Source organism: Pseudochaenichthys georgianus, chromosome 8 (assembly GCF_902827115.2).
Source record: "Pseudochaenichthys georgianus chromosome 8, fPseGeo1.2, whole genome shotgun sequence".
In the NCBI taxonomy this organism is placed as follows: domain Eukaryota; kingdom Metazoa; phylum Chordata; class Actinopteri; order Perciformes; family Channichthyidae; genus Pseudochaenichthys; species Pseudochaenichthys georgianus.
In genome coordinates this window covers 32,431,870-32,457,985 of record NC_047510.2, presented here as the reverse complement: position 1 = coordinate 32,457,985, position 26,116 = coordinate 32,431,870, and the positions used below count along the sequence as shown (strand labels likewise).

At 43.0% G+C, this 26,116-nt stretch overlaps 1 protein-coding gene across 6 annotated transcripts in view; it reads right to left on the bottom strand.

Annotated features, from left to right (window-relative positions):
• Positions 1–25,368, bottom strand: part of LOC117450890 (sterol regulatory element-binding protein 2-like) — a 45,401-nt gene extending 20,033 nt beyond the window's left edge. The window contains exons 1-12 of one of the 6 annotated variants that reach the window (XM_034088906.2): positions 25,049–25,368; positions 13,545–13,957; positions 12,273–12,462; positions 11,591–11,647; positions 11,087–11,235; positions 9,734–9,883; positions 7,871–8,155; positions 6,252–6,366; positions 5,987–6,138; positions 5,064–5,271; positions 2,158–2,333; positions 439–688 (exon numbers count right to left, since the gene is read on the bottom strand). In XM_034088906.2, the coding sequence (XP_033944797.2) occupies positions 439–688; positions 2,158–2,333; positions 5,064–5,271; positions 5,987–6,138; positions 6,252–6,366; positions 7,871–8,155; positions 9,734–9,883; positions 11,087–11,235; positions 11,591–11,647; positions 12,273–12,462; positions 13,545–13,957; positions 25,049–25,139 (2,236 nt within the window). In that variant the 5' untranslated portion in view covers positions 25,140–25,368. The remainder of the gene's footprint in view (positions 1–438; positions 689–2,157; positions 2,334–5,063; positions 5,272–5,986; positions 6,139–6,251; positions 6,367–7,870; positions 8,156–9,733; positions 9,884–11,086; positions 11,236–11,590; positions 11,648–12,272; positions 12,463–13,544; positions 13,958–25,048) is intronic. The other 5 variants (XM_071204116.1, XM_071204115.1, XM_071204117.1 and 2 more) reach the window with 5 other exon arrangements.
• Positions 25,369–26,116: the final 748 nt, after the last annotated feature.

The following is a 26,116-nucleotide window of genomic DNA, read 5'->3' as shown; positions in this document are numbered from 1 at the left end:
AGGAAAAGAGAGAGGGTTTTATTTGCTGACGCTGCGTGAGTTCCCCGACGACACACCGGGGGCACATGTTGATGTAGAAAAGACATCAACATGTGCATTTTGCATGATAGGTCCCCTTTAAAAAGGTAGTTACTATTATTTATTGCAAATCTAATTTAAACAATTTTACTTTACTTTCATGTTTTTCTATATGTGTATTCAATATAATTGCACATTATTATTATTTATATACAATACATATTTGTATTTAATTCTAAAATGGAGCAACTGTCACAAAAACAAAAAAGATAATATTAAGTGATTAATCCCTTGTGTCTTCATCCCCCCTCTCCCTCTCCTCTCCCTCACCCTCACCTCCCCCTCTCTCCCTCTCCTCACCCTCTCCTCCCCCTTCTCCCTCCCCTCACCCTCTCCCCTCACCCTCTCCTCCCCCCTCACCTGTGAGTTGCAGCTGACTCAGCTGGTGGTAAACCAGCGCAGCGTCCTTCGCACTGGTCCTCGCCTCCTCGCCCTCATGTTTCCCCCCCACCTGACGGACCAGCCAGCCCAGAGGAATCGGGCGGTGCAGGACGTAGCGGACCACGTTCCAGCTGAGCGAGCACACCAGGTCCAGGTTGGAAGAGGGAAGGGCTCGAGTCAACACGGAGAGGCAGGTTTCTAAACTCCCCATCGCTGCCGTGTAATCTCCCTGCAGGAGAGGAGGCGAGTTTATTTATACAGCACCTTTCAACACAAGGCAATTCAAAGTGCTTTCGACAAATGAAAGACATTAAGAGCATTAAACACATTAAAAAGCAAAGATAATAAAACATGAATATCACAGGAACATGAATAAAAGTTACAGTGCAAGATGTGAATAGTTCAACTAAAAGCAGCGGCAAAAAAAAGTCTTGAGCCTGGATTTAAAAGTAGTGAGAGTTGCAGCGGACCTGCAGGTTTCTGGTATTGCTCCAGATATTTGACAAACCCCAAACCAAATTCTCACTTCCTCTACCCCTGGTCTTCCCGTGAAATTATAGTTATTTTGACAGTTTTCTAACCTTTTAATATTCCTTTCATCCTTCTCTTTCATCCATTTTGAATCCCCAGACAACACAGTTTCCTGTTTTACTACCCGAGCCCATCTTTGACCTTTAGACCTGTGTTAAGACTTCCCTCGTGAATCTATGGCCTTCAAACCAGAAGGGAAAACCGAAAGCTGATCAGTATCCAGAGCAGGCTGACAGGCAGGCGGGCGATGAAGGTCATTACATCCGATGGCACATATTTGAACAAATGCTTAAAATAAACCAATGAAGGCGCTAAACTTAGACTTCAAGACGGTGACAATCAAAGCAAACTGGGTGAAGTGAGAAATCTTCAAATATGATTCTTCAAAACACGTCAAAAACTGGATACAAAATATTAAAAACATCCCAAATTCTCAGCCTGCCGCATGACATCTGAGTCGTGATCATTATTCCCTATATTTGGAAATGCTACCTCTTGAGAAAGTTAACTGAACACAAAACTCTTATGCCAGGTTAAAATACATTTTAATAGGCTGGCCATTTGTTTTCTTGGTTTCTTTAAAGCCGGGGTAAGAAATATATTTAAATGATTGGGACACAATTCCCAAATAACCGTAATGTATTACAGAACAAAAGACAGTGAGTGATCAGAGAGGCTTTCCAGGCCCACAAGCTTGGAAGGTAAACCGGAGGGTAATACTACAAAAATGTTTGCAGCAACGGGATTATAATGAGGATGTTGGAAATAAAACTCGTCCAGCTGGAGGTGGTTGTTTTGCATTTTCTAGACAGCTACCTACCTACCCTGGGGATCTATTGAATTACGACCCGATTAATAATAATAATGATAATACATTTTATTTAAGGCGCCTTTCATGACACCCAAGGAGGACACCGTACACGTTGTTAAATATTCTAAGAGGTAAAAGCAACAGAACATGATACAAACACAAACCTACCGTCATGGAGAAGACAATTAAAGTGGACACAAATGATGGGGACAGGTTATTCAGAGCACTACAGTGAGTAGGCTGCAATATATATATGAATGTTATATTCATGCATATATATTACAGAAAGGTTATGATGGGGTTTTGTCCCAATATAACGAAGGACAGCTCTGGACACATGACTGGTCTGTCCTCACCCTTTTGAGATGCAGGTCTGCTTGTTTGCGATGCCTCCAGAAGGACACAGATTTGGGGGAGTGCAGCGGTGTGACGGGCTCCCACAGATAGAGCACCCTCACACACCCCCACACCGCCCCCACCCCACTCAGCACCCACACCATCACCCACGGCAACAGGCAGCGCAGCCAGGATCCTGGAGGATGAGAAGAGAAGGGGTTACGGTCATTTTACATTTTAGAAGACATCACAACCAAGTGCTGGGTCACAGATTCAAATCCAGACTTATAGGATCGATATAGATTGACGATATACGATAATGGATTTCCAACGACTGTTTATGATACAGAAAAAACTGAATGAAAGCTCAAACGATAAAGACAAGTTTACGGAAACCCTGAGAGAAAGAAAAAACGTTATCAAGTCTGATTTAAATTGTTATATTTACTGTGTTTATGACTTAAGAACAGCTGAAAAAAAGGCACATACTACACATGTTTAAAATATAAAATTCTGACTTATAAATTCAAGTAATTTCCATTTTTAATTCCTCAGATTTTAAAAAGAACTTGCCTGGCATTCTCACCATTAAAGGGTCCCTTATTACACTGTTTTTCATCTATATATTATAGGTGTCAGTTATATACAAACATGTCTCTGAAGTGTTTGGCTCCAAACACAAAACAGATCATTGCAGCATTACCCATAATCCCCTCTGTTTCAGCCCTGTTTCCAAAGTGCTGATTCTCTGTCTGTTACTTTAGATGAAAATAAGGAGCCCCTCCCCACGCCCCTCTGAGAGACATTTGGTTACAAAGAACTCAATGGAGCTCTAGAGGAGATTCAGGTGATAAGGGGGGGGGGGGGGGGGTTACCCTGGTTGCTGATTGGCTAATGGTTACTCAAGACAACACATCGTTATGACATCACAAAGTGGCCAAAATCTGATTGTCAGAGGATAATTGATTCCTTACTCCTCAGATATTTAACTTTTCGCCTGTTGACGTTAATAACCAACCCTGACTCTGTCATCTCCTTTAAAGAACTCTCGGTCACAGAGCCTAAGAGTCAGGCAAGTGATTCAGTATCTCCAGATGTCGGGGATATCTCCAGTGTGCCCAGGTGTTTACGCACCGTCCCCCAACATGTGGATGAACTCTCTGTGAACTAGTTCAAAGGTCTATCGAGAGAGCGGCTGGGCAGATTTGATGTGGCAACCCGCCGGGCCGTCAGAACCTCGGGCTGCTGTGACTTGTGATGTGAAGTCTCCAGCTGATGCTTGTGATAAACTACCAGTGTTTGACATCGAAGCTCCAACTCTCCTCGTGCCTCTCGGAGTCCTGACTCTCCATTGCTGCAGAAGCTTCCCTCACACTGATCAGCTCACTTTCAGACAGGTTGTTATAGAAATGGATCAAAAAGAGAGAGAATCTTTGTCCCTGAAACTTTCAGAGTCTCTTTAAACAGAGGGGACACATGTTGATGTAGAAGAGACATGAGGAAGAGGGGACACATGTTGATGTAGAAGAGACATGAAGGAGAGGGGACACATGTTGATGTAGAAGAGACATGAAGAAGAGGGGACACATGTTGATGTAGAAGAGACATGAAGAAGAGGGGACACATGTTGATGTAGAAGAGACATGAAGGAGAGGGGACACATGTTGATGTAGAAGAGACATGGAGAAGAGGGGACACATGTTGATGTAGAAGAGACATGAAGGAGAGGGGACACATGTTGATGTAGAAGAGACATGAAGAAGAGGGGACACATGTTGATGTAGAAGAGACATGGAGAAGAGGGGACACATGTTGATGTAGAAGAGACATGAAGAAGAGGGGACACATGTTGATGTCGAAGAGACATGAAGAAGAGGGGACACATGTTGATGTAGAAGAGACATGAAGAAGAGGGGACACATGTTGATGTAGAAGAGACATGAAGGAGAGGGGACACATGTTGATGTAGAAGAGACATGAAGAAGAGGGGACACATGTTGATGTAGAAGAGACATGGAGAAGAGGGGACACATGTTGATGTAGAAGAGACATGAAGGAAGAGGGGACACATGTTGATGTAGAAGAGACATGAAGAAGAGGGGACACATGTTGATGTAGAAGAGACACGGAGAAGAGGGGACACGTGTTGATGTAGAAGAGACATGAAGAAGAGGGGACACATGTTGATGTAGAAGAGACATGAAGAAGAGGGGACACATGTTGATGTAGAAGAGACATGAGAAGAGGGGACACATGTTGATGTAGAAGAGACATGAAGAAGAGGGGACACATGTTGATGTAGAAGAGACAGGAAGAAGAGGGGACACATGTTGATGTAGAAGAGACATGAAGAAGAGGGGGTACATGTTGATGTAGAAGAGACATGAAGAAGAGGGGACACGTGTTGATGTAGAAGAGACATGAAGAAGAGGGGACACATGTTGATGTAGAAGAGACATGAAGAAGAGGGGACACGTGTTGATGTAGAAGAGACATGAAGAAGAGGGGACACATGTTGATGTAGAAGAGACATGAAGAAGAGGGGACACATGTTGATGTAGAAGAGACATGAAGAAGAGGGGACACGTGTTGATGTAGAAGAGACATGAAGAAGAGGGGACACATGTTGATGTAGAAGAGACATGAAGAAGAGGGGACACATGTTGATGTAGAAGAGACATGAAGAAGAGGGGACACGTGTATGAAAGACGTGAGAAAGTGGATTTTGCACAATAGGTGACCTTTAAAGCTCGACATGTATAAACAAGTACACGGAAGCCCGGAGGAGGAAAGTAAAAAGACCACTTCTGATCTAAATGGTTATATTTTCTGTGGTTAATATTGAATATGACATTGCACATGTTCCAACACGTCTTAGATGTTGCCATGAACCTTGAAACAAACGACCGGACCACCGACTACTCACCAAAGTCCTGAGTGGGACTGGGGAACCACCAGACGAGCGTTCTGGACGGCCCGTGGCCCGGAGAGAGGCCGGGGCTGCCCGAGGCCTCGGAGCCCAACATGGAGGGCAGAGGGTTCAGAGAGAGGCAGAAGAAGGTGAGAGCGCAGAGGAGGAGGCGAGAGCCGTCCATCACTCCCACCGAGGAGGGAGAGTCTGGCTCACTCTTCAACTGGGAAAGAACAGGTGAACGATAACGAGTCATTATACTTTCAAATGACTGGCTTTTTTTTACACTTGAGATGTGTGTGATGTGTTCTGCTGTTGTGTGTTCCTCTCGGGGCTCCACGTGGTCTGCGTTTTGTTTTTATGTCGACCTTACATGTCTGCCTCATGTGGTTATTGTATTCATGTTTGAATGTATGCAAGTCGCTTTGGATAAAAGCGTCTAACAAGTGACATTTAATTAATTAAATGTAATGTTTCTGTGGTCTTAAGTTTAACTTTTGTTCTTTCTTGTGAAGCACTTTGTGAAATCTATTTCTGTGAAAGGTGCTATACGAAATAAACATATTATTAAATAAATAGAATATTTGTAATAAATACTGTATTTTATAATAATAATATTTTTCTTTTTTCCCCCTCTTGTTTATTTTACTTCACATTTTCTAATTTTTTTTATTATTAGTTTTAATTATCTATTATTCTTTTTTGTATTTGTATTATAGCACTGGTCACTCTTTGGCTACTATTACAGCTAACATGACAGTTATTTTAACGTCAAGATTCAGATCAATACAAGGAGGGTACTGCCAATTTGGAAATAACTTAAAAAGGTATTCTGTCTGTGTTTCCACGGACACTTCATTAAAGCCATTTGGTATCCTAGTTTGAGAGACACAAGCGAGATGTTGTTCTACCACCACTCGAAAGCTAAGGTGTGTCACCTGGTCGTGGTCCAGCAGGGGGCTGCCGGGCTCTGAGTCCACACAGTAGGGAGAGAACTGGGAAGGAGAACCAGAACCAGAGTCCGAGGCCGGAGGAGACATCATCACGATCTCCTCCTTCATCTCCACATCTTCCGAGCGAATCACTGTTTCTGAGAGAGAGAGAGAGAGAGAGAGAGAGAGAGAGAGAGAGAGAGAGAGAGACTCAGAGACATCCCTACAGATCACACTCCACTTCTAAACATTCACTTTGTAAATCACTCACTGTTTTTCTGGTTGCCCATCTTTAGCGCCATGTTCTCCTGCCGCAGCTTCTGATTGGACGACTGCAGGTATCTGATGTAGTCGATGGCCTTCTTCAGCACTCCTGATTTGTGCATCTGGGGAAAAGGGCACAACAGGATGCTGGGATTAATTGGAGAATTCAGTGGATTATTTTACACATTTAATAAACACTAAAACAATTAATGTTACATTTGCTTGATGTATTTATTAAATGTAATAATGATGAAAGGCCTTTAAATGCCACAGTACTGGTTCTAAAGGTCCCCTGTTATACTGTTATTCATCAATATATGACAGGTCTCAGATATATCCAGAGCCTGTTTCTGATTGGCTGAAACACCAAACAGATCATTGCAGCATTACCCATAATCCCCTCTGTTTCAGCCCTGTTTCCAAAGTGCTGATTCTCTGTCTGTTACTTTAGATGAAAATAAGGAGGGGGGGGGGGGGGGGTTACCTTGGTTGCTGATTGGCTAATGGTTACAGAAGCCAAAACATCGTTATGACATCATGAAGTGGCCAAAATCTGATCAGCTCATTTTCAGACAGGTTTTTATAGAAATGGATCAAAAAGAGAGAAAATCTTTGTTCCTGAAACTTTCAGAGTCTCTTTCCACAGAGGGGACACATGTTGATGTAGAAGAGACATGAAGAAGAGGGGACACATGTTGATGTAGAAGAGACATGAAGAAGAGGGGACACATGTTGATGTAGAAGAGACATGAAGAAGAGGGGACACATGTTGATGTAGAAGAGACATGAAGAAGAGGGGACACATGTTGATGTAGAAGAGACATGAAGAAGAGGGGACACATGTTGATGTAGAAGAGACATGGAGAAGAGGGGACACATGTTGATGTAGAAGAGACATGAAGAAGAGGGGACACATGTTGATGTAGAAGAGACATGAAGAAGAGGGGACACATGTTGATGTAGAAGAGACATGAAGAAGAGGGGACACATGTTGATGTAGAAGAGACATGAAGAAGAGGGGACACATGTTGATGTAGAAGAGACATGAAGAAGAGGGGACACATGTTGATGTAGAAGAGACATGAAGAGGAGGGGACACATGTTGATGAAGAAGAGGGGACACATGTTGATGTAGAAGAGACATGAAGAAGAGGGGACACATGTTGATGTAGAAGAGACGTGAAGAAGAGGGGACACATGTTGATGTAGAAGAGACATGGAGAAGAGGGGACACATGTTGATGTAGAAGAGGGGACACATGTTGATGTAGAAGAGACATGAAGAAGAGGGGACACATGGTGATGTAGAAGAGACATGAGGAAGAGGGGACACATGTTGATGTAGAAGAGGGGACACATGTTGATGTAGAAGAGACATGGAGAAGAGGGGACACATGTTGATGAAGAGGAGGGGACACATGTTGATGTAGAGGAGGGGACACATGCTGATGTAAGAGGAGGGGACACATGCTGATGTAGAGGAGGGGACACATGTTGATGTAGAGGAGGGGACACATGCTGATGTAGAGGAGGGGACACATGCTGATGTAGAGGAGGGGACACATGTTGATGTAGAGGAGGGGACACATGCTGATGTATAAAGATGTGTAAAAGCTTCATAGCTGACCTTCAGGAGACCCACCTTGGCATCGTTTCCCATGACAAGGTCCCTGAGCTCCAGGATCTTGTCGTTGATGGAGGAGCGGTACCTCTTCTCGATGATGTTGTGAGTCGTCCTCCTCTCCCCCTCCTTCACCACACCCCCCGGGCCGATCATCCCCCCCATCATCTGGCTCTGATCCATCATGGTTCTGGCTCCCGTGTTGCTGTGGGCGTGTTGCTGTTTGATTGGCAGCTTGTCTCCGCTCATCATGACGGGGACGGTGGTCAGGATGTTGCTGCTCATCAGCGTCTGGGGGAATCACGAGCGGCACGTTAGTTTTCAGTGTGGGACGGAAACCGTGTTTTCAACCCCCGAATATCACTGATGGGACGCAAGTACACAAAGTACTGTACGGAATAACATCATTGCACTTTGTCTGTTTCTATTGTATGCTCCTCTATACTTCTACCCCACCGCATTTCAGAGGCATATCCAGAGGCGGCGTGAGGCTCAGGTTTGGGAAGGCTAAATAACTTTCTTTTACCTGACGCTGCCCGCCCCCGGCGTCTATAGACAAGAGATCAACTCAGTGAAAGCACCGCCTGCTGACCAATCAGAGCTCAGTGTGCGGAGTTTAAATCTATCAAGTCATATTACAGGAGAAAGGAAATACAGTTTAAACTGTCACATTCCATCAGATCATCGATCATATAATATCATAGCCTATTATCTCCTTATCTGAGTCAGCTGAGCCGCATCTGGCCGTGCAACACTCAGTGTCACCTACGGTATGCAGAAGTATTATTTTAAGCAACACATTAGGTTGATAAAACACTCAACTCAAATGTAATTAAAGTCAGATCCACTCGTGTCTTAGCAGTGATATCATAAAACTGTTACGCTTTCAAACACTCGGTAGTTTATTTATTTTGTAACCAGTTGTTCGTATTCACCTTGCAGGTGGCTTGTATCCTGGATTATATGTTTAAGTCATGGATGACTAATATTAGACAAATATGAACTTTAAAGTTCTATATCTGTCTAATATTAGTTTACTTTTCATTAATGAAGAATGACGCTGCGCTGTCAGTACACTTGTCCCTGTTTGTGATTGGTCAAATGTAGCTAACCCCGCCCCTTTCACGTGAAGGCGCTCTCAGCTGGTGAGAGAAGCCCTGGCTTGATTTACGGAGTTGATATTAACCAGCGTCGAGATCTCGTTTGTTAGGGTTAGTTTAGATAACTCAAACATATCCAGGGTTTGAACTGGCTTCGTAGTGCAGGGCTCAGGTGGCTGCATAGCAGCGCTAATGTCAAAGACACAAACATTATACATTATATTTTACCAGGATGCAGTGACACAAATATTTGGGAAGCCTTCCCTAGCCTACAGCACCAGCCGCCCCTGGGCATATATCAAGCTTTTTGCACTTTTAACACAAAGTTACTGCCTACTTTTTACACATAAATTCTATAGTAATATAGTCCTGTAAAAAAAGACCAATTAGTCATAATGAGTACTTTTAGCTAAATATACCTCTGCACTTCTACTTAAGTAACATTTTGAATTCAGGACATTTGTCGTCAAAAGTTTACATACACTTGTAAAGAACATGTATTTCACGACAGTCTTGACTTTTCAATAATTCCTACAACTCTTATTTTCCTGTGATAGAGTGATTGGAGCACTAAATGAACTTTGGGTCTTTTATGAATTTATAATGCGTCTTCTGAAAATGTGATCAAATCTGCTGGGTCAAAAATATACAGACAGTGATCAAACTGCATATTGGAGCGTTAAGTGTTTCTACTTTTGGCTTCGTTGAGGATCCAGTACCTCTTCCACCTTTGCTAATAATATCAAACTTGAATGCTGTGACGGTGTACCGGGACTTGCAGAGCGGTGTTCTGCATGGGCGTGGTCAGGGTTGTTATCCCCGGGCTCTGCATGGTCGACAGAACCTGCGTGCCGTCTGGTTTCAGTGTCGTCAGAACCAGAGAGTCCGTCTTCAGGATCTGAGGCTGCTGCATCAGAACCTGAGGGGAACACATGGAAATCATGGTACAATGATAAAGTCAGGCATAATGTGGGTGACCCCCCCCTGCCCCCACTGGACTTTAACTCCCCACACACACTCACACACTTTTTACGCTGCTATGGACAATCGTGCACTAATGTACATTTCCCAAACTTATTGAAGTGACTGTTATTTTGTATATATTGATTGTTGTGCTTTTATTTATGTCTTAATGTGTACATGTGTATATAAAGGATAAACATATTGATATACATATTTTTTATATATATTTGTATATTTGTATTCGGGATTGTGGGAAACGGTATTTCGATCTCTCCGTCTGTGCACACAATAAAGTTGACTTTGACCGGCTCGATGCACATTATCCCGCTGACTACACGGCTACTTACTAAATAAGAAATTAGTCACAATATTTATCCAATAAAGGATTTTATTGAGGAGTATTATCAAATCAAATCCAGTTTTATTTATATAGCACATTTAAAAGCGATTTTTGGTCGAGCCAAAGTGCTGTGAATGCAATCTACAATCACAATAAAAGACAATAATTTACAACAGAAATATAAAAAACCAGAACACAGGGAAAAGTCAGGAGTCGTGCTCCGCTCTGACGGCCAGGGAGAAGAAGTGAGTTTTTAGTGTTGATTTAAAAGCCCTAGGGTCTGGGCCGACCTCACGTGGAGGGGCAGAGTGCTCCAGAGCCTGGGGCCAGCTGCTGCGAAGGTGCCCTCGGGGTTTGAGCCTGGTCTTGGGCGCTACCAGCAGCAGCTGGTTAAAGCGCTGGAGCAGTTCTGCTATATAGGCCACAGCCAGCCCATTTAGTGCTTTAAAAACATGATAATAATAATACATGTTATTTATATAGCGCTTTTCCTGGTGCTCAAAGCGCTCATTATATGAATATCGTGTGGATTCACTGCCTCGCTCATCCGTCTGTATGCAATACGTTGGAATGACGAAGTGCAAATGCAAGGTATTTATATTTGTATACAAGATGTTTAAAAGGTCAAAACATTGGTACTAAGATCTCCTGGGCCTCTACACAGCAAACATGATTTGTGTATGAGATATCTTTTGCACTAACAAGGGTAAGAAAGTTAGAAATATTTATCTTTTATTACCAAATATCAGCAAAAAACACACCATATTGCCTCATTTCCTGAAGGTGAACACTGACTCTAAATGCAGTGGTGATACTCACAGGGAGCTGCTGCATGGCGTGCACTGTGGTGGGCGTAGCGGAGAGCGTCTGGATGGTCTGACAGGTGGGCGTCAGGACGCGCTGGTGCTGAATGGTCATTGGTTGGAGCTGTGGTGATGTCATTATGCTCTGCATCTGTGGTTGGAGGACTGAGAATGGGAAAATAGATTATAGATCATTCAAAAATACTCTGCAGATTCTAAGAAAAAACATATCATTGCGTAACATGTGTCTCTCCGTATCTTCACCAAAATAACAAAACGGTTTGATTTAACACTATGATGTTTATCATCATACCAGCATGATAGTTATAGTGAACTTATCGGTTAACTGTCATTTTGAAGTCAGATTGGGAAATGTCTTTTTTTATACATAAGATTTCTTCATTATTCACATAATTGAAAACTATTTTTCTTATACATTTATTGTTTATTTATAACTGTCACACTGACTGATTTATGGAAGGTGGCTTTTATTGTTTGCACTCAGTTCTTACACTCTTACCGTAATGCCTACCATACAGACCAGACTGGCATCGGTTCATCGCCAGGATGTCCCCTTCTGAGGGATACAAAGCAGAAGACCCTAAAGATGTCAAAGCAATTTTTTTTAAGGACGTTTTGGGGCCAGAGGGCCTTTTTTGGAGGTCTGAGAGTGAAAGGGGGAGATAGAGGGGGGAGGACATCGCCTGAAATATTCAGCCGGCTCGGGAGTCGAACCGGCTTACTAGGCAGCAATTTGTTTTTACATCAGAACATATGGGACTTTAAGACACAGATGGAAAAATGGTTTGGAATCAAAAGAGAGAGAGAGGAAATACTGTTCAATTCAAAATAAAATCCATCCAGTCAAAATGCTTTTACTATAAAGTCTTAGTCCTAATTTATGAGTAGATTGGTCACATTGACGACATTTCTCATAAGATGTCATCGTCAAATTGACATCTACGGGATCTTCTGTTTTTATCTCCCATAAAGTGGAGTGAACGTGGCGATGACAAAAGGCCGTCTGGTATACACAGGTACGGTGATACAGCGGTGCTTTCCCCAAGTAGAGGGTGCCATCTCCTCGGTCCGTCTACAAAAACACGTCAACCCTGCACTTCTTTATGAACCCTAACTTTAACCCCTTCCTGGAAACTATTGTGTCGGTTCACCACCCTCCTCCTCATCTCCTTCTTTGTCACCTTGGAAACTAGTGTTATGGCTCTGGTGGCAGATGACGGGGCTCTGGATGAAGCGCGACTGCCCGCCGTTGGAGGCGATCATCACGGTTTGAGCTTGGGTCTGGATGGGCAGCGGCGTCTGGCTGTGGGTCTGAACCAGCGTGTGCACCGGGAAGCTCTGCGTCTGCATCTGGATCCCCTGGGTGTGCATCTGCATTCAAGTACAACAAACAATTCATGTCAAGATGCAATTTCATATCAGAAGTTATTCAGTTTGGCTGCAATACAAGGAAGTTCATCTGGATTTATATCGCTGCAGATTGTAATCTCAGGTCATTTAAACATTTCAATGTATTTCCAATGTTGATTTTAAACTTTCTTCCATTTTAGATTCCCTAATTTGGGAAATGTTTGCGTTGCAGCAGCATCAAAAACACAAGGCAATGAGAGAAACTAAGACACAAGAAATAAACAGTCCAACATATTTCAGAAATAGCATTACAAATTAATGACTTGTCTTGTTTCGTTGCACTTGCTCCGAGTGTTCATGCCTAAGTAAAGCGTACTTTGTGCCTGAAAGGGGCGATACACTTTATTAGTCAGGCTGACTGCAGTTCTGCTGAGGCGGTTTCTAAGCCTGCAGGATAGTATATTTGACTGGTGTCAGAACTCGGCGTGTTCCTCCCGTCAGCAGAAGCCTTTTTAGTGCGGAGGGCACAACGACAAAGAACAACACACCGTCTCCACGACAGACAGTCACATCACAGCTGGAGAGACGGGCTGACTCATAACTACAGCACTGATCCATCACAGCAGCACTTTATATAAACCCACGCATTGATCCGAAACGCCACATAACAGTGCGTAAAACTAACGCACCCTTGGGGAATAACTAGCAGTTTGCCTGAGTTCTAACGCATGTCCTTTTTTAACTGTCAGTTTCAGCAAGTGTACAAACATATTCACACTTTCTGTTTTTATATATTATTATTGAGCTTGATTCCACAGAGAGAATGAATATATAATAAAAACGATATAATAAAATAATAATAACGAATAAATGAGTGAAAAAATAAATAGATAAATAAATAATAAAAAGAAAAGAAAGCTTGAATAAATAAAAGATACAAATAATAAAAACAAATTAATTAATGAATGAAAAATAACTAAATGCATTGATGAATAAAAACAAATAACTGAATAATTCAATAAAACCAGAAAACTTAAATAATTCAAGGAAAACAATTCATTAAAACAAATACATGAATGAATGAAAAAAATGAGAGTACTGACAGTTGTTACCTGGATGGTGGGCTGCGCTGTCTGTAGGGGCTGAGGCTGGATGGGCTGAACCATCTGAGGCCTTGGCTGGAGGAGAGGGGGGGTGCGGGTCACCTGTACCTGCACAGAGGGGACGCTGGGGGGGGAGGGGGCCTGTACGGGGGTGAGGGGAGGGGTGAGGGGGAGATACTGAGGAGAGAGAGTCTGGGAGGGGGCGAGGCCAACTGTGGAGGTCTGGTAGACCACAGGGGAGGGAGTCTGTTGAATCTGAGGAGTCTGTGGAGTTGGAGGGGTTTGGGGGGTTTGGACGGCAGGTCGTGGGGCCGTGTTGGCCCCCCCACTCTGTCCTGAGCCTGCTGAGGCCATCTGATCCTCAAACAGATCGGGGAAATCCCCCACCTGGTTGCTGACGAACTGCAGCATCTCTGAGGAGAAGAAGAACAACATTACAATTGGTCTGGAATTGATTGAGGAATCAAACTTTTGGGACAACTCTGACATTCATTTAATGGTTTGAAACATGAAAAAAGGTAAATTACAGAGAATCATTTATAGTTCAATACCATTACAATTCAAATAGGCATGTTTGTAATACAACTATATTATATAGAGTTTATTCTTCTGTCGACATAACAGTACTGGGAAGTCTTTTTCTGAACTGTTTTGGCAGTTTTATTGGCGGTGATTATTTATAAAAGAAAATGGTTTCAATGTACTGGAGCTCACTGCGGCAGACCCAGATTTGAATCAGGCCGTTGGTTTCTTTATGTGCCGATTTTGCGGGGGGGCAGGGGGGGCTAAGGACAGCTATCCAAATCTATACAAGATGCTTCGGTTGGCCCTGACTCTGCCCATCGGATCTGCCACCTCTGAGAGAAGTTTTTCTGCAATGAGGAGGATTCGGAACTGGCTACGGTCAACGATGGGAGGAACAAGATTTTCCTCACTTCGGTTCTTCACATTGAGGACGACATAACCGCACAGCTGTCACCTGAACGCCCCCCATCCCGTATCAAAGACATCCAGAATTTCAACTTCACCATTGACAGCCATTGACAACCATTGACTATCTCCCCCCCCTCACACCCGCAACCTCGGAGTCATCTTCGACAGTCAGCTCAAATTCAACCACCACATAAATCACATCACCAGGACCGCCTTTTTCCACCTCAAAAACATGGCCCGTCTCCGCCATCACTCTCCTCCTCTGCTGCTGAAACCTGATTCATCACTTCACGACTCGACTACTGCAATAGCATCCTCTACTACGGCATACCATCCAACCTCCTCAATAAACTCCAACATATCCAGAACTCTGCTGCCCGCCTCCTCACCCACACCCGCTCCCGAGACCACATCACTCCCGTCCTCCAGAACCTCCACTGGCTCCCCGTCCGTCAAAGAATCGACTTCAAAGTCCTCCTGATTACTCACAAAGCCCTCAACAACCAGCCCCCCCCCTACCTCACAGACCTGCTGCACCACCACACCCCTTCCCCCTACCTCACAGACCTGCTGCACCACCACACCCCCTACCTCACAGACCTGCTGCACCACCACACCCCCTACCTCACAGACCTGCTGCACCACCACACCCCTTCCCCCTACCTCACAGACCTGCTGCACCACCACACCCCTTCCCCCTACCTCACAGACCTGCTGCACCACCACACCCCTACCTCACAGACCTGCTGCACCACCACACCCCCCTACCTCACAGACCTGCTGCACCACCACACCCCTTCCCCCTACCTCACAGACCTGCTGCACCACCACACCCCTTCCTCACAGACCTGCTGCACCACCACACCCCTTCCCCCTACCTCACAGACCTGCTGCACCACCACACCCCTTCCCCCTGCCTCACAGACCTGCTGCACCACCACACCCCTTCCCCCTACCTCACAGACCTGCTGCACCACCACACCCCTTCCCCCTACCTCACAGACCTGCTGCACCACCACACCCCTTCCCCTACCTCACAGACCTGCTGCACCACCACACCCCTTCCCCCTACCTCACAGACCTGCTGCACCACCACACCCCTTCCCCTACCTCACAGACCTGCTGCACCACCACACCCCTTCCCCCTACCTCACAGACCTGCTGCACCACCACCCCCTTCCCCCTACCTCACAGACCTGCTGCACCACCACCCCCTTCCCCCTACCTCACAGACCTGCTGCACCACCACACCCCTTCCCCCTACCTCACAGACCTGCTGCACCACCACACCCCTTCCCCCTACCTCACAGACCTGCTGCACCACCACTCCCCTTCCCGATGCCTCCGCTCATCAGAAGCCAACCTCCTATCCATCCCCACCCGCACCAAGCACCGGACCTGGGGGGACAGAGCCTTCTCCGTCGCTGCCCCCTCCCTCTGGAACTCACTCCCCCAACCCATCAGGGACGGCACTGACCTCACCTCCTTCAACACACTCACCTCTTCAATCTGGCTTTTAATGTGTGATTGTTTTTGCATTATTTGACTTTAACCATATATTTATTTGTTGTTCCTTTCTTTTCTCTTCACTATATCTGTAAAGCGTCTTTGAGCACCTGTAAAAGCGCTAACAAATTAAATCTATTATTATTAACGTAAAAAAAGGCGTCTAAGGTAGGAGTGGACACTGGTTAATAATATTGTAGCGTGTTCAAGTAACCAAGGGATATAGTAGTTATCAAATAAGTATAAGATGTACACAGTTATGATACGTTTTACAGTTATGTAATGCATGTTGTTGGGGGGAGAGACCGCCCCTTCCATATGAGTGTGTGTGTACGGCGGGCATGAGGCGTCATGACGGGACGAGTTGTGTTCGTATGTGGAAAAGTCATACTCAGTGCGGTGAGCGCTGGCTTTATTGCTACTGTATCCGTAGCACCCCACGCAATAGTTGGGACTGTGAAAAAATGTTAAACTCCGCCTATGCTCATCCGCCTCCTACACCTCCTACACCTCCCATTTAACTAGTTCATATTGTGATAAAACTTTGATTAATTGTTCAGCCCTATTTATACCTAAGCAAAAATGATTGTAGTATTCATTAAACAATTTCAAATGATTAAATACCAAGAAATATAATTGCAATAATAAAAGACACATTGGATTTGAGATGTACAGTGTTGTTGTGTCTGAAAGCAGAATGTGGAAATGTGGAGAAACCTGCAGATCGACATATTGCTTCACTTCCCTTAAGGTCAGGCCTCAGCTCCTCCCAGTATCACAGAACTGGAAAGTAATAATCTATATATTGCTCTGCCAAGTGGCCTTGAAAACGGTTCAATTGTAACTTAATATGCTGGTAAGGTCGTCCTAAGGTGGATCTGGCCTCAGATGTGTAAAGGTTTTTTATTGCTAGCAGATAAGATTTAAGCATTTCAGGCACTGGCCTTGAATTGGCTCACGCAAACACAAAGAGAAGCTACTGTTCTGGCCGTAAACCAGACAGGAGATTGTGCAGAAAGCAAAAGGCCTTCAAACTGATAGCCTTGAAAAGGTGGGTAGTAGTTTGACTGATGGCCCAGAGAGACAAAGGCAGCTGGGTAAAGAGGACACTTAGATAACCTGATGGATGCAAGCCACTATAAGGATGAATGCTCTGCTGGTGTTAAACAATGGAGGACACCATGTCTAACACCACCTAATAGCATCCACTAAATGTTCCTCACATACAGTGGACACAAAACGTTAATCAGACTCACATTACAACAAATCCCCTCCTTATTAATATGAATTCATCTGGTTTTTGCAGATGTTTTATGAGGAAGATACCTGTACAGGTGGACAACCCGTCTCTTGTTTTGTCGAGGAATACTTAATTTGGGCACCTTTAATGCTATTTTAATATTTACCGGAGCGGAGCTCGCTTTAAGCGTGCCCGGCCCGTTTTTTGTTGCGTTTCCACTTGGCGTAGTTCCGGCTAGCGGGTACTATTTCACAGTTTTCTGGCCCCATAAAATCGAGGTTCTTTCCGGGCCAACAACCAGGCTGAGTCGGGCTGAGTATGCTAAACTAGAGAGAGAATCGCTGGCAAGGGGGCTACAACTACAACAAGATGAACATATTTGACCGTGATTTAATTAAAATACACGTTTCAAAATGATGCCGAAGTAACAACATACTGATACCGGTTAGTAAAAACCATGAATTAATGCTTTGACAAGTCTGCAGACAGACGGCAGAGAAACACCTTTTAAAATGCGTGTTGTCTAATGGAGCTTGGCTAAGCTAACGCAGTATATGCTCCGACACACACAACAACGGCCTATACAGACATAAATAAACCAGCGACTGTATTCGCCATGACACAGACAGTCTGTGGTTTGTACTTGTTTAACTTTTGTCTAGTTTCTGAACAGATATGAGGAGCTGTGAGCTTGAGTGCTAACAGCTAACGGCTGTGTTGTTCTTCTGTGGTTCTCATTGAAGATGACGTCACGGCTCCGCCTACACTGCGTTACTATAGTTACTGCCCCAGCTACTAAACTGTAATGGAAACGCAGCATAAAGTGAGCCTGTCCTAACAAGGCCTAGCCATACCGAGCGAGGCCTGCAGTGGAAACGCCCCATTGTGTCTTTGGGTTAGTTAACTTAACACCAAAACGCTGCAGTAGGAAGTGTATGTAAGCCAATTTGGATAAAAACACCAGTTAACTGACTTGTAATGTGATGAAACAGAGCAAAAAAGTAATGAAATATATACCACTATTACAGTATAAAACTATGTATACTATGATGAATAAAAAAAGCAATCCATCCCCATCACTATTGTGTGTTACCAAGTATTTTTTCACTTGAATGACTTCACAGCTATAAGACAAAAGCATGTTGCCAAAGAAAGATAAAGAAGTGGTCTGTGGTCTATTCCTGTTCCGCCGCCACGTTTCTGATGGTCCTTCAGGACTTTGGACCTCCAAGACCTTCCGTTACAGGGTCCATGCTGTGGAAGCGTCCCTCTCTGATCACTGATATCTGTGTTCAGACATCAGAGTCAACAAACACAGCCTGCAGCCTTGAACTTAAGTCTCACTGTAGAGCCGAGTGAGACAAGTACAGGCCAGGAAATCACCTGTTGTGGAACGTAATGGAGTAAATGTTATTATGTACCATACCTGTTTACTTAAAGGCCATTTTGAGGTACTTGAATTGAGTATTATCACTCTATGCTAGTGTCTCTACTTTAAAGAGTCCTCTCCTGCTGATGTTCAGGTGTATATCAGTGTGTAGTGTCTCTACTTTAAAGAGTCCTCTCCTGCTGATGTTCAGGTGTATATCAGTATGTAGTGTCTCTACTTTAAAGAGTCCTCTCCTGCTGATGTTCAGGTGTATATCAGTATGTAGTGTCTCTACTTTAAAGAGTCCTCTCCTGCTGATGTTCAGGTGTATATCAGTATGTAGTGTCTCTACTTTAAAGAGTCCTCTCCTGCTGATGTTCAGGTGTATATCAGTGTGTAGTGTCTCTACTTTAAAGAGTCCTCTCCTGCTGATGTTCAGGTGTATATCAGTATGTAGTGTCTCTACTTTAAAGAGTCCTCTCCTGCTGATGTTCAGGTGTATATCAGTATGTAGTGTCTCTACTTTAAAGAGTCCTCTCCTGCTAATGTTGAGGTGTATCTACTTTAAAGAGTCCTCTCCTGCTGATGTTCAGGTGTATATCAGTATGTAGTGTCTCTACTTTAAAGAGTCCTCTCCTGCTGATGTTCAGGTGTATATCAGTACGTAGTGTCTCTACTTTAAAGAGTCCTCTCCTGCTGATGTTCAGGTGTATATCAGTATAGTGTCTCTACTTTAAAGAGTCCTCTCCTGCTGATGTTCAGGTGTATATCAGTATGTAGTGTCTCTACTTTAAAGAGTCCTCTCCTGCTGATGTTCAGGTGTATATCAGTATGTAGTGTCTCTACTTTAAAGAGTCCTCTCCTGCTGATGTTCAGGTGTATATCAGTATGTAGTGTCTCTACTTTAAAGAGTCCTCTCCTGCTGATGTTCAGGTGTATATCAGTATGTAGTGTCTCTACTTTAAAGAGTCCTCTCCTGCTGATGTTCAGGTGTATATCAGTATGTAGTGTCTCTACTTTAAAGAGTCCTCTCCTGCTGATGTTCAGGTGTATATCAGTGTGTAGTGTCTCTACTTTAAAGAGTCCTCTCCTGCTAATGTTCAGGTGTATATCAGTATGTAGTGTCTCTACTTTAAAGAGTCCTCTCCAGCTGATGTTCAGGTGTATATCAGTATGTAGTGTCTCTACTTTAAAGAGTCCTCTCCTGCTGATGTTCAGGTGTATATCAGTATGTAGTGTCTCTACTTTAAAGAGTCCTCTCCTGCTGATTTTCAGGTGTATATCAGTATGTAGTGTCTCTACTTTAAAGAGTCCTCTCCTGCTGATGTTCAGGTGTATATCAGTATGTAGTGTCTCTACTTTAAAGAGTCCTCTCCTGCTGATGTTCAGGTGTATATCAGTATGTAGTGTCTCTACTTTAAAGAGTCCTCTCCTGCTGATGTTGAGGTGTATCTACTTTAAAGAGTTCTCTCCTGCTGATGTTCAGGTGTATATCAGTATGTAGTGTCTCTACTTTAAAGAGTCCTCTCCTGCTGATGTTCAGGTGTATATCAGTATGTAGTGTCTCTACTTTAAAGAGTCCTCTCCTGCTGATGTTCAGGTGTATATCAGTATGTAGTGTCTCTACTTTAAAGAGTCCTCTCCTGCTGATGTTCAGGTGCATATCAGTATGTAGTGTCTCTACTTTAAAGAGTCCTCTCCTGCTGATGTTCAGGTGTATATCAGTATGTAGTGTCTCTACTTTAAAGAGTCCTCTCCTGCTGATGTTCAGGTGTATATCAGTATGTAGTGTCTCTACTTTAAAGAGTCCTCTCCTGCTGATGTTCAGGTGTGTATCAGTATGTAGTGTCTCTACTTTAAAGAGTCCTCTCCTGCTGATGTTCAGGTGTATATCAGTATTTAGTGTCTCTATATGTCTCCATGCTTTAATGTTCAAAAAGCTCTTTATTTTTCTCATGCTGCCTGTGCTGCAGCACCTCTTTTCACACTCTGTCTGAAACCAGAGCCCAGTCTGCTCTGATTGGTTAGCTGGACGGCTCTGTTGTGATTGGTCAACCAGCTTAGAGATGTCCCGCCCCTTAGCCTATTACGTACAATGTGTTGGAGCGCTAGCCAATAAAAGTGCAAGTGTGGCATAGTGATGTAAATATGTATAAAATAAATGTATAAACGATGTATAAAATGTACTTCTTCCACCACTGGATATCATTAAGCACAACTCTACTGTTATTATTATAATTATTAACAAATGGAAAATGTATTACAGAGATATTATATATATATATATATATATATATTATGTATGGCACTTTGCATCCACACCAAGAGATCCAAGCTGCTCCGTTTAATTTCAAAGACTAAAAGTAACAATGCGTTTTTCCTCGTAGAAATGAATTCCAGTCACTACTGTCATCATAATGCCCGACTTCATTCGTCATTGCATTCATTACATGCAAGGAGTGGCTCTCGAATACCATACTTCATTAACGCTACACAATATCGATCATGGCGCAGCGACACAAGCTTAACAGGAAGCGGAGGATAAATCAATCCTTTAGTGAAGTTATATTTAATCTCATTACGCTCGACAAACACAAACGGGATCGGATATCAGAGCAGGTGTACAAAGTTAGAAGAAAGTACATCAATTAACTTCCTCGCAAATATTACAACACCCAGACTTCTTATCTCTTTCAGCAACAGCAGCTTCCTGTCTGTCTGTCTGTCTGTCTGTCTGTGTGTGTGTGTCTCTGTCTGTCTGTCTGTCTGTCTGTCTGTCTGTCTGTCTGTCTGTCTGTCTGTGTGTGTCTGTGTGTGTGTCTCTGTCTGCCTGCCTGTCTGTCTGTCCTCTCTGCATTGCTAAAACTATAAAAGGTGTTCTTATCTGTGTGCATATAGCTGTTTGCATGTCAAGACTGTAAAAGGTGATCCGATCAACGGTCACTAGTACGTATAGAAGATGTTTGCTCCTCCAATGGTAGGCTACTGGGGACTAGACGAAAGCATACGTGTCAAATCCAAGGCTTTGCAAAGATGTTATTTGGTTATCACATACTTCTACGCCAATTTAGAGTAGTACCACCATCAACTACATGTCCCACAATGCACCACGATGCTGTTACCAGTGCACTTGCAATATTAATCAAAAAAAATCGCTATTAGTTACTTTTTCCTTCTCGTGACGCCATATTTGACTTCACTGGCCAAAAGGTTAAAAACAATGACAGCACTTCCTTGATTTAGAACATAACCAGTCCAGTATTCATGAAGGCTAAACTAGAACATTAAACGTGAAGGTTAAACATATGCAAACTGATCCTTTAAGCCACAGCCTTGTTTAAATGCAGACGCAGAATCAGATACAAAACGCTGCAGGAACATTTGTTGCCTCTCTGCTCAGGTCTTTTAGCAGCCAGTCATCACATGTCTCGTATACATGCATACACAATGTACTGAGCAGACACCAGGCACATGTACAGCTCCCTGGGGGGGGGGGGGCAGACTGTTGATGACATTCAGGACAAAGCAGCTCTGAGCCCCCGAGACAAACAAGCTCACACAAAGGGTACGTCCATCAAAGGGACGGTTTCCTAGGCAGCAAGCAGCAGGAACAGACCTTATATAACAGGAGCTGCAGTTGCTAAGAACATAATTGGGAGAGGAGGAATGTGACACGAGTCTAGGGTCAGTTGGCCGAGCCCTCGGAGGGGCCTGACCTTACAGTCTGTGAGACGCACATGGCTCACTGGAAGGGCAACGTTAAGACATAGCACTGTCTAGTTTAGATTAAAAGAAGAGGAAATACTTGATTTAAAAAATAATAGTTCACTTTGTGTTTACCGTTAGATAACATTTCCACAAACTGCATTAAGGGTTGCACAACTAATTGACATTTTTGAAATTATACAAACTTCACACGGTTTTTTATTGATTATAGCCTTTGCAGACCCATGTGCATCATCACATGACATTGTATATAGAAAGGGAAACCCCAAACAAGTATAATAGAGCCCTTTAATGTATTTTTCAATAATAATGAGAGTACTGACACTTCATATCGTGGTTCATATCTCTATTTCAAAATGTGTTTTTTTGGGTAATTCTGCAGCCCTTACTTGCATTAAATGGAGAGGTGTGAGAGCGAGGGGCTGCCGGAGCAGTTGGGGTTCGGTGCCTTGTTAAAGGGAACCTGAGCGGGGTCTGGAGAAAAGCTGGCACCTCTCCAGCTACCTGTCTGTATGATCGGGACTTGAACCGGTGACCTTTGGGTTCCCAACTCAAGTCCCTGCAGACTGCCCTAAAGAGGCTGCGACGCTTTTAAATATGGATGATGGTGCCTTCAATTTCAGTAACACGGGTTACAAATGTTCTGCAGTGTGCCGCACTTCCTGCCTGGTGGGAAAACTGCATGTATCGATTAGCCGCGGGCCAAACTGAGTGAATACAAAAACTAAAGTGTGTCTTTGTTGAAGCCTCAGTTGTCATTTCTGTCTCACTCAATCTGCACATTCCTGTCTGAACACAACGATTAAGAGGGATTACATAACTGTGGGGGGGGGGGGGGGGGGGGACAGAGAATCAACACCAGCAGACATGCAGGAAGAGATTTTTCCAAAGTCAAATTCAAGCACTTTCCCAACCTTGAAAACACCACGTCAAATTTTCAAGGATTTCAAGCACCCGTACGAACCCTGATACTATTTGTTTGCAATTTAACAGTAGTTGAAATAGCTGAAGTTGAAAACTGAGAATGAAGACAAACCGTCCCCATTACATTTGAAGTTGAAAACGTAAAAAATAAAGTCAAAACTTTGAGAATAAAGGAAGCAAATAAAGTTGAAATGTGGAGTATTAGTCACGCTTTCACGTTATGCATTACGCTAGCTGCCGTTTGACTTATTCTCATTGTGTTGAACTGAAGCTCAGTCGGTCTCGCTGACTGACACAAACATCGCTCCAGCAGTGCGGCTGGTGAGGACTTGGCATCGAGTTAAACCCCACCCTAGTGGGAATCTGGTGACTCTGCACAGGCCTGCGTTTCACCAAAATCCCTGTCCTTTCAGTGTGTGCCAAGCGATGACACTTGTTTTGATACGAGAGAGATCGGATGCCGTTTGCTCCCTGCATACAGAGAGCAGGGTCTTTACAGAGGTGTGGTCCCACCAGCTCATTCGTTCTGCAGATTTAAAAAGATGCTAGGGAACCTTTTTCTACCTCGAAATCTACGAAAAGCAGACAAGGAAGTAAACAAGTTGAAGTGATACAGATCTACGTGGTTCCCTTTTTAAATTCTAAAAGTAGAACATCTTGACGTGGAAGTTATGATACCTAAAAGATAATAATCTACATGGTTTGTTTTATGACTCACAATAAAACTGTCAAGCTTGATGAGCAAGTTTTGTTGTCTTCCTCTACTTCCCACAAACACACCCTCCTGGTGAATAACCAATACCCACACCACAAATTAACATTCTGCCCACAAATACACTCAATACACGCACCATTGAAGCTATGTCACATAACATGTGAGACATATTACTGTAGCTTCCCTAAGACTTCATTTGCAAATTATGTTTATCTGCAATGGTGCGGAATAAATGTTATAGAAGTAAATAACAAAGAAGCACATTCAAATTGGACTAACAACAGGTAGTGGGAGTGGGAAAACAAGTACTCTGATCTTAAGTAAAAGTTATGTAGAATACTTTGTTACTAGTAAAAGTATAGCACAACTCTTTAAAGTTAAAAAGTTTTAGGATCAAAATATATATTTAAAGTATAACATCACTCACTATACAGATTGGTCATTTTTGGAGTAATATATTTATCCTACCACTGGATTCAAATCAGTGATCCATTTATTTATTATATACATTTTGCACTGGTGGAGGTAAATTGAATTACTTATACTGCTGGGTATCTAAATTCATAATAGTACATCATAAGATCCACTTGCGAAGTAACTAGAAATGTATGTCCTCATTCGTCGATGTAACAAAAATAATTTCCCTAATTGGGATTAATAAAGTATCTTGTATCTATCTATCTATCTATCTATCTATCTATCTATCTATCTATCTACATGTAGTGAGTAAAAAGTATGGTTTCAAATTGTAGTGAATAAGTAGTACGAAACAGTATGTAATGGACATGTTTATCTAAATAACAAATACCGCTAAATTGTACTTAAGTACAGTTATATAGTAAATGCTACTTTGCAAAAGTATATGCAATTTCTAAAAATCTTTAAAATCACTTTTAAACACCAGTTCTGTAATTAACACTTTTAATATTAATAATTGTGTCTTGTGCATCTTTCGCAAAAATCATAAACAGCCCCCTCAGCAGGGTGAGCATCTCTCAGTCAGATCTCTAAAACTGAGCGGAAACAGACCCACACTCATTCAGGAAACAACAACAACATTTAACAGTGTTGACAGTGTCACAGCAACTCACCGTCGATGTCTCCCAGAGTAAATTCATCCCCTAATTCCGCTAACGTGGGGTCCATGTTCTCCATGGTGGAGATGTACTCTCCGCTGTCCATTCTGTCTGTTAGCACCTCGCTAACGGCTGTCACCCGAGGATAGCAGGGTGAAAAGGGTGTTTTGTGGCGCTCAGCGACGCCTACAAAACCCTTATCTAATTAACTAGTTTATTATTAACCGGAACAAGCCTCAAACCACCCTAGAAACCCCAAGAGAGGCAGACTTCGGTGTCGATAAAGTAGTTCACTGAGATATATGTTTAAGTTGTCGCCATCTTGCATTACGCTCATTACGTCATTCACAAACAGACTCTGTGGCCCAGAGCGGGTCCTGATTGGCCGAGAGAGATCTGTTGTTGTCATGAGACCAGTCGCCATCGTCCAATGAGAAGGTCGTATTTGCCGTGGTCTGATAGTACGTCAACCATCAGAAGCTTCTTTGTGATTTGAATAAACCGCGCCCCCTGTCTTCGTGAAAATAAGTGGTGGACCTCGTTTGACACAGACATTCACCACTTTGGAAGTAATGACTCATTGAGAATAAATACTTCAGACATGTCATTTCGCTTCTTGTATCCGTCACTTTTAGTCAAAAGACTGGCACTAGGCCTTACTTATCAGCAGCCAAACCATTTTAAACTGCAATTAATTATATATCTAATAACAATAACACACCACTGTACAGTATATAGTGTAATACACGTTATGTGAGTACAATGTGCACATTCTTACTCAGACATCTTACGTTTATATAAATATTTACATGATTCTTTATTTATTTTGTTATCATATCAAAATGTCAAGAAAGGCAATTTCCCCTGGGATAAATAAAGTATTGTCAATGCAATTCATACGGTTAGTGCACATAAACGTTTTGAGTACTTTTATAATATAGCACCAACAGTGCAGACAAAATACTCCAATACTTTAAATGAAAATATAAAATATGTAGGCTGATTAATATACTTAAGGTAAAAGTAAATACAAATACAGTTGAATTATTAAATGAGTGTATCCAACTATTATATCTAAGGTAA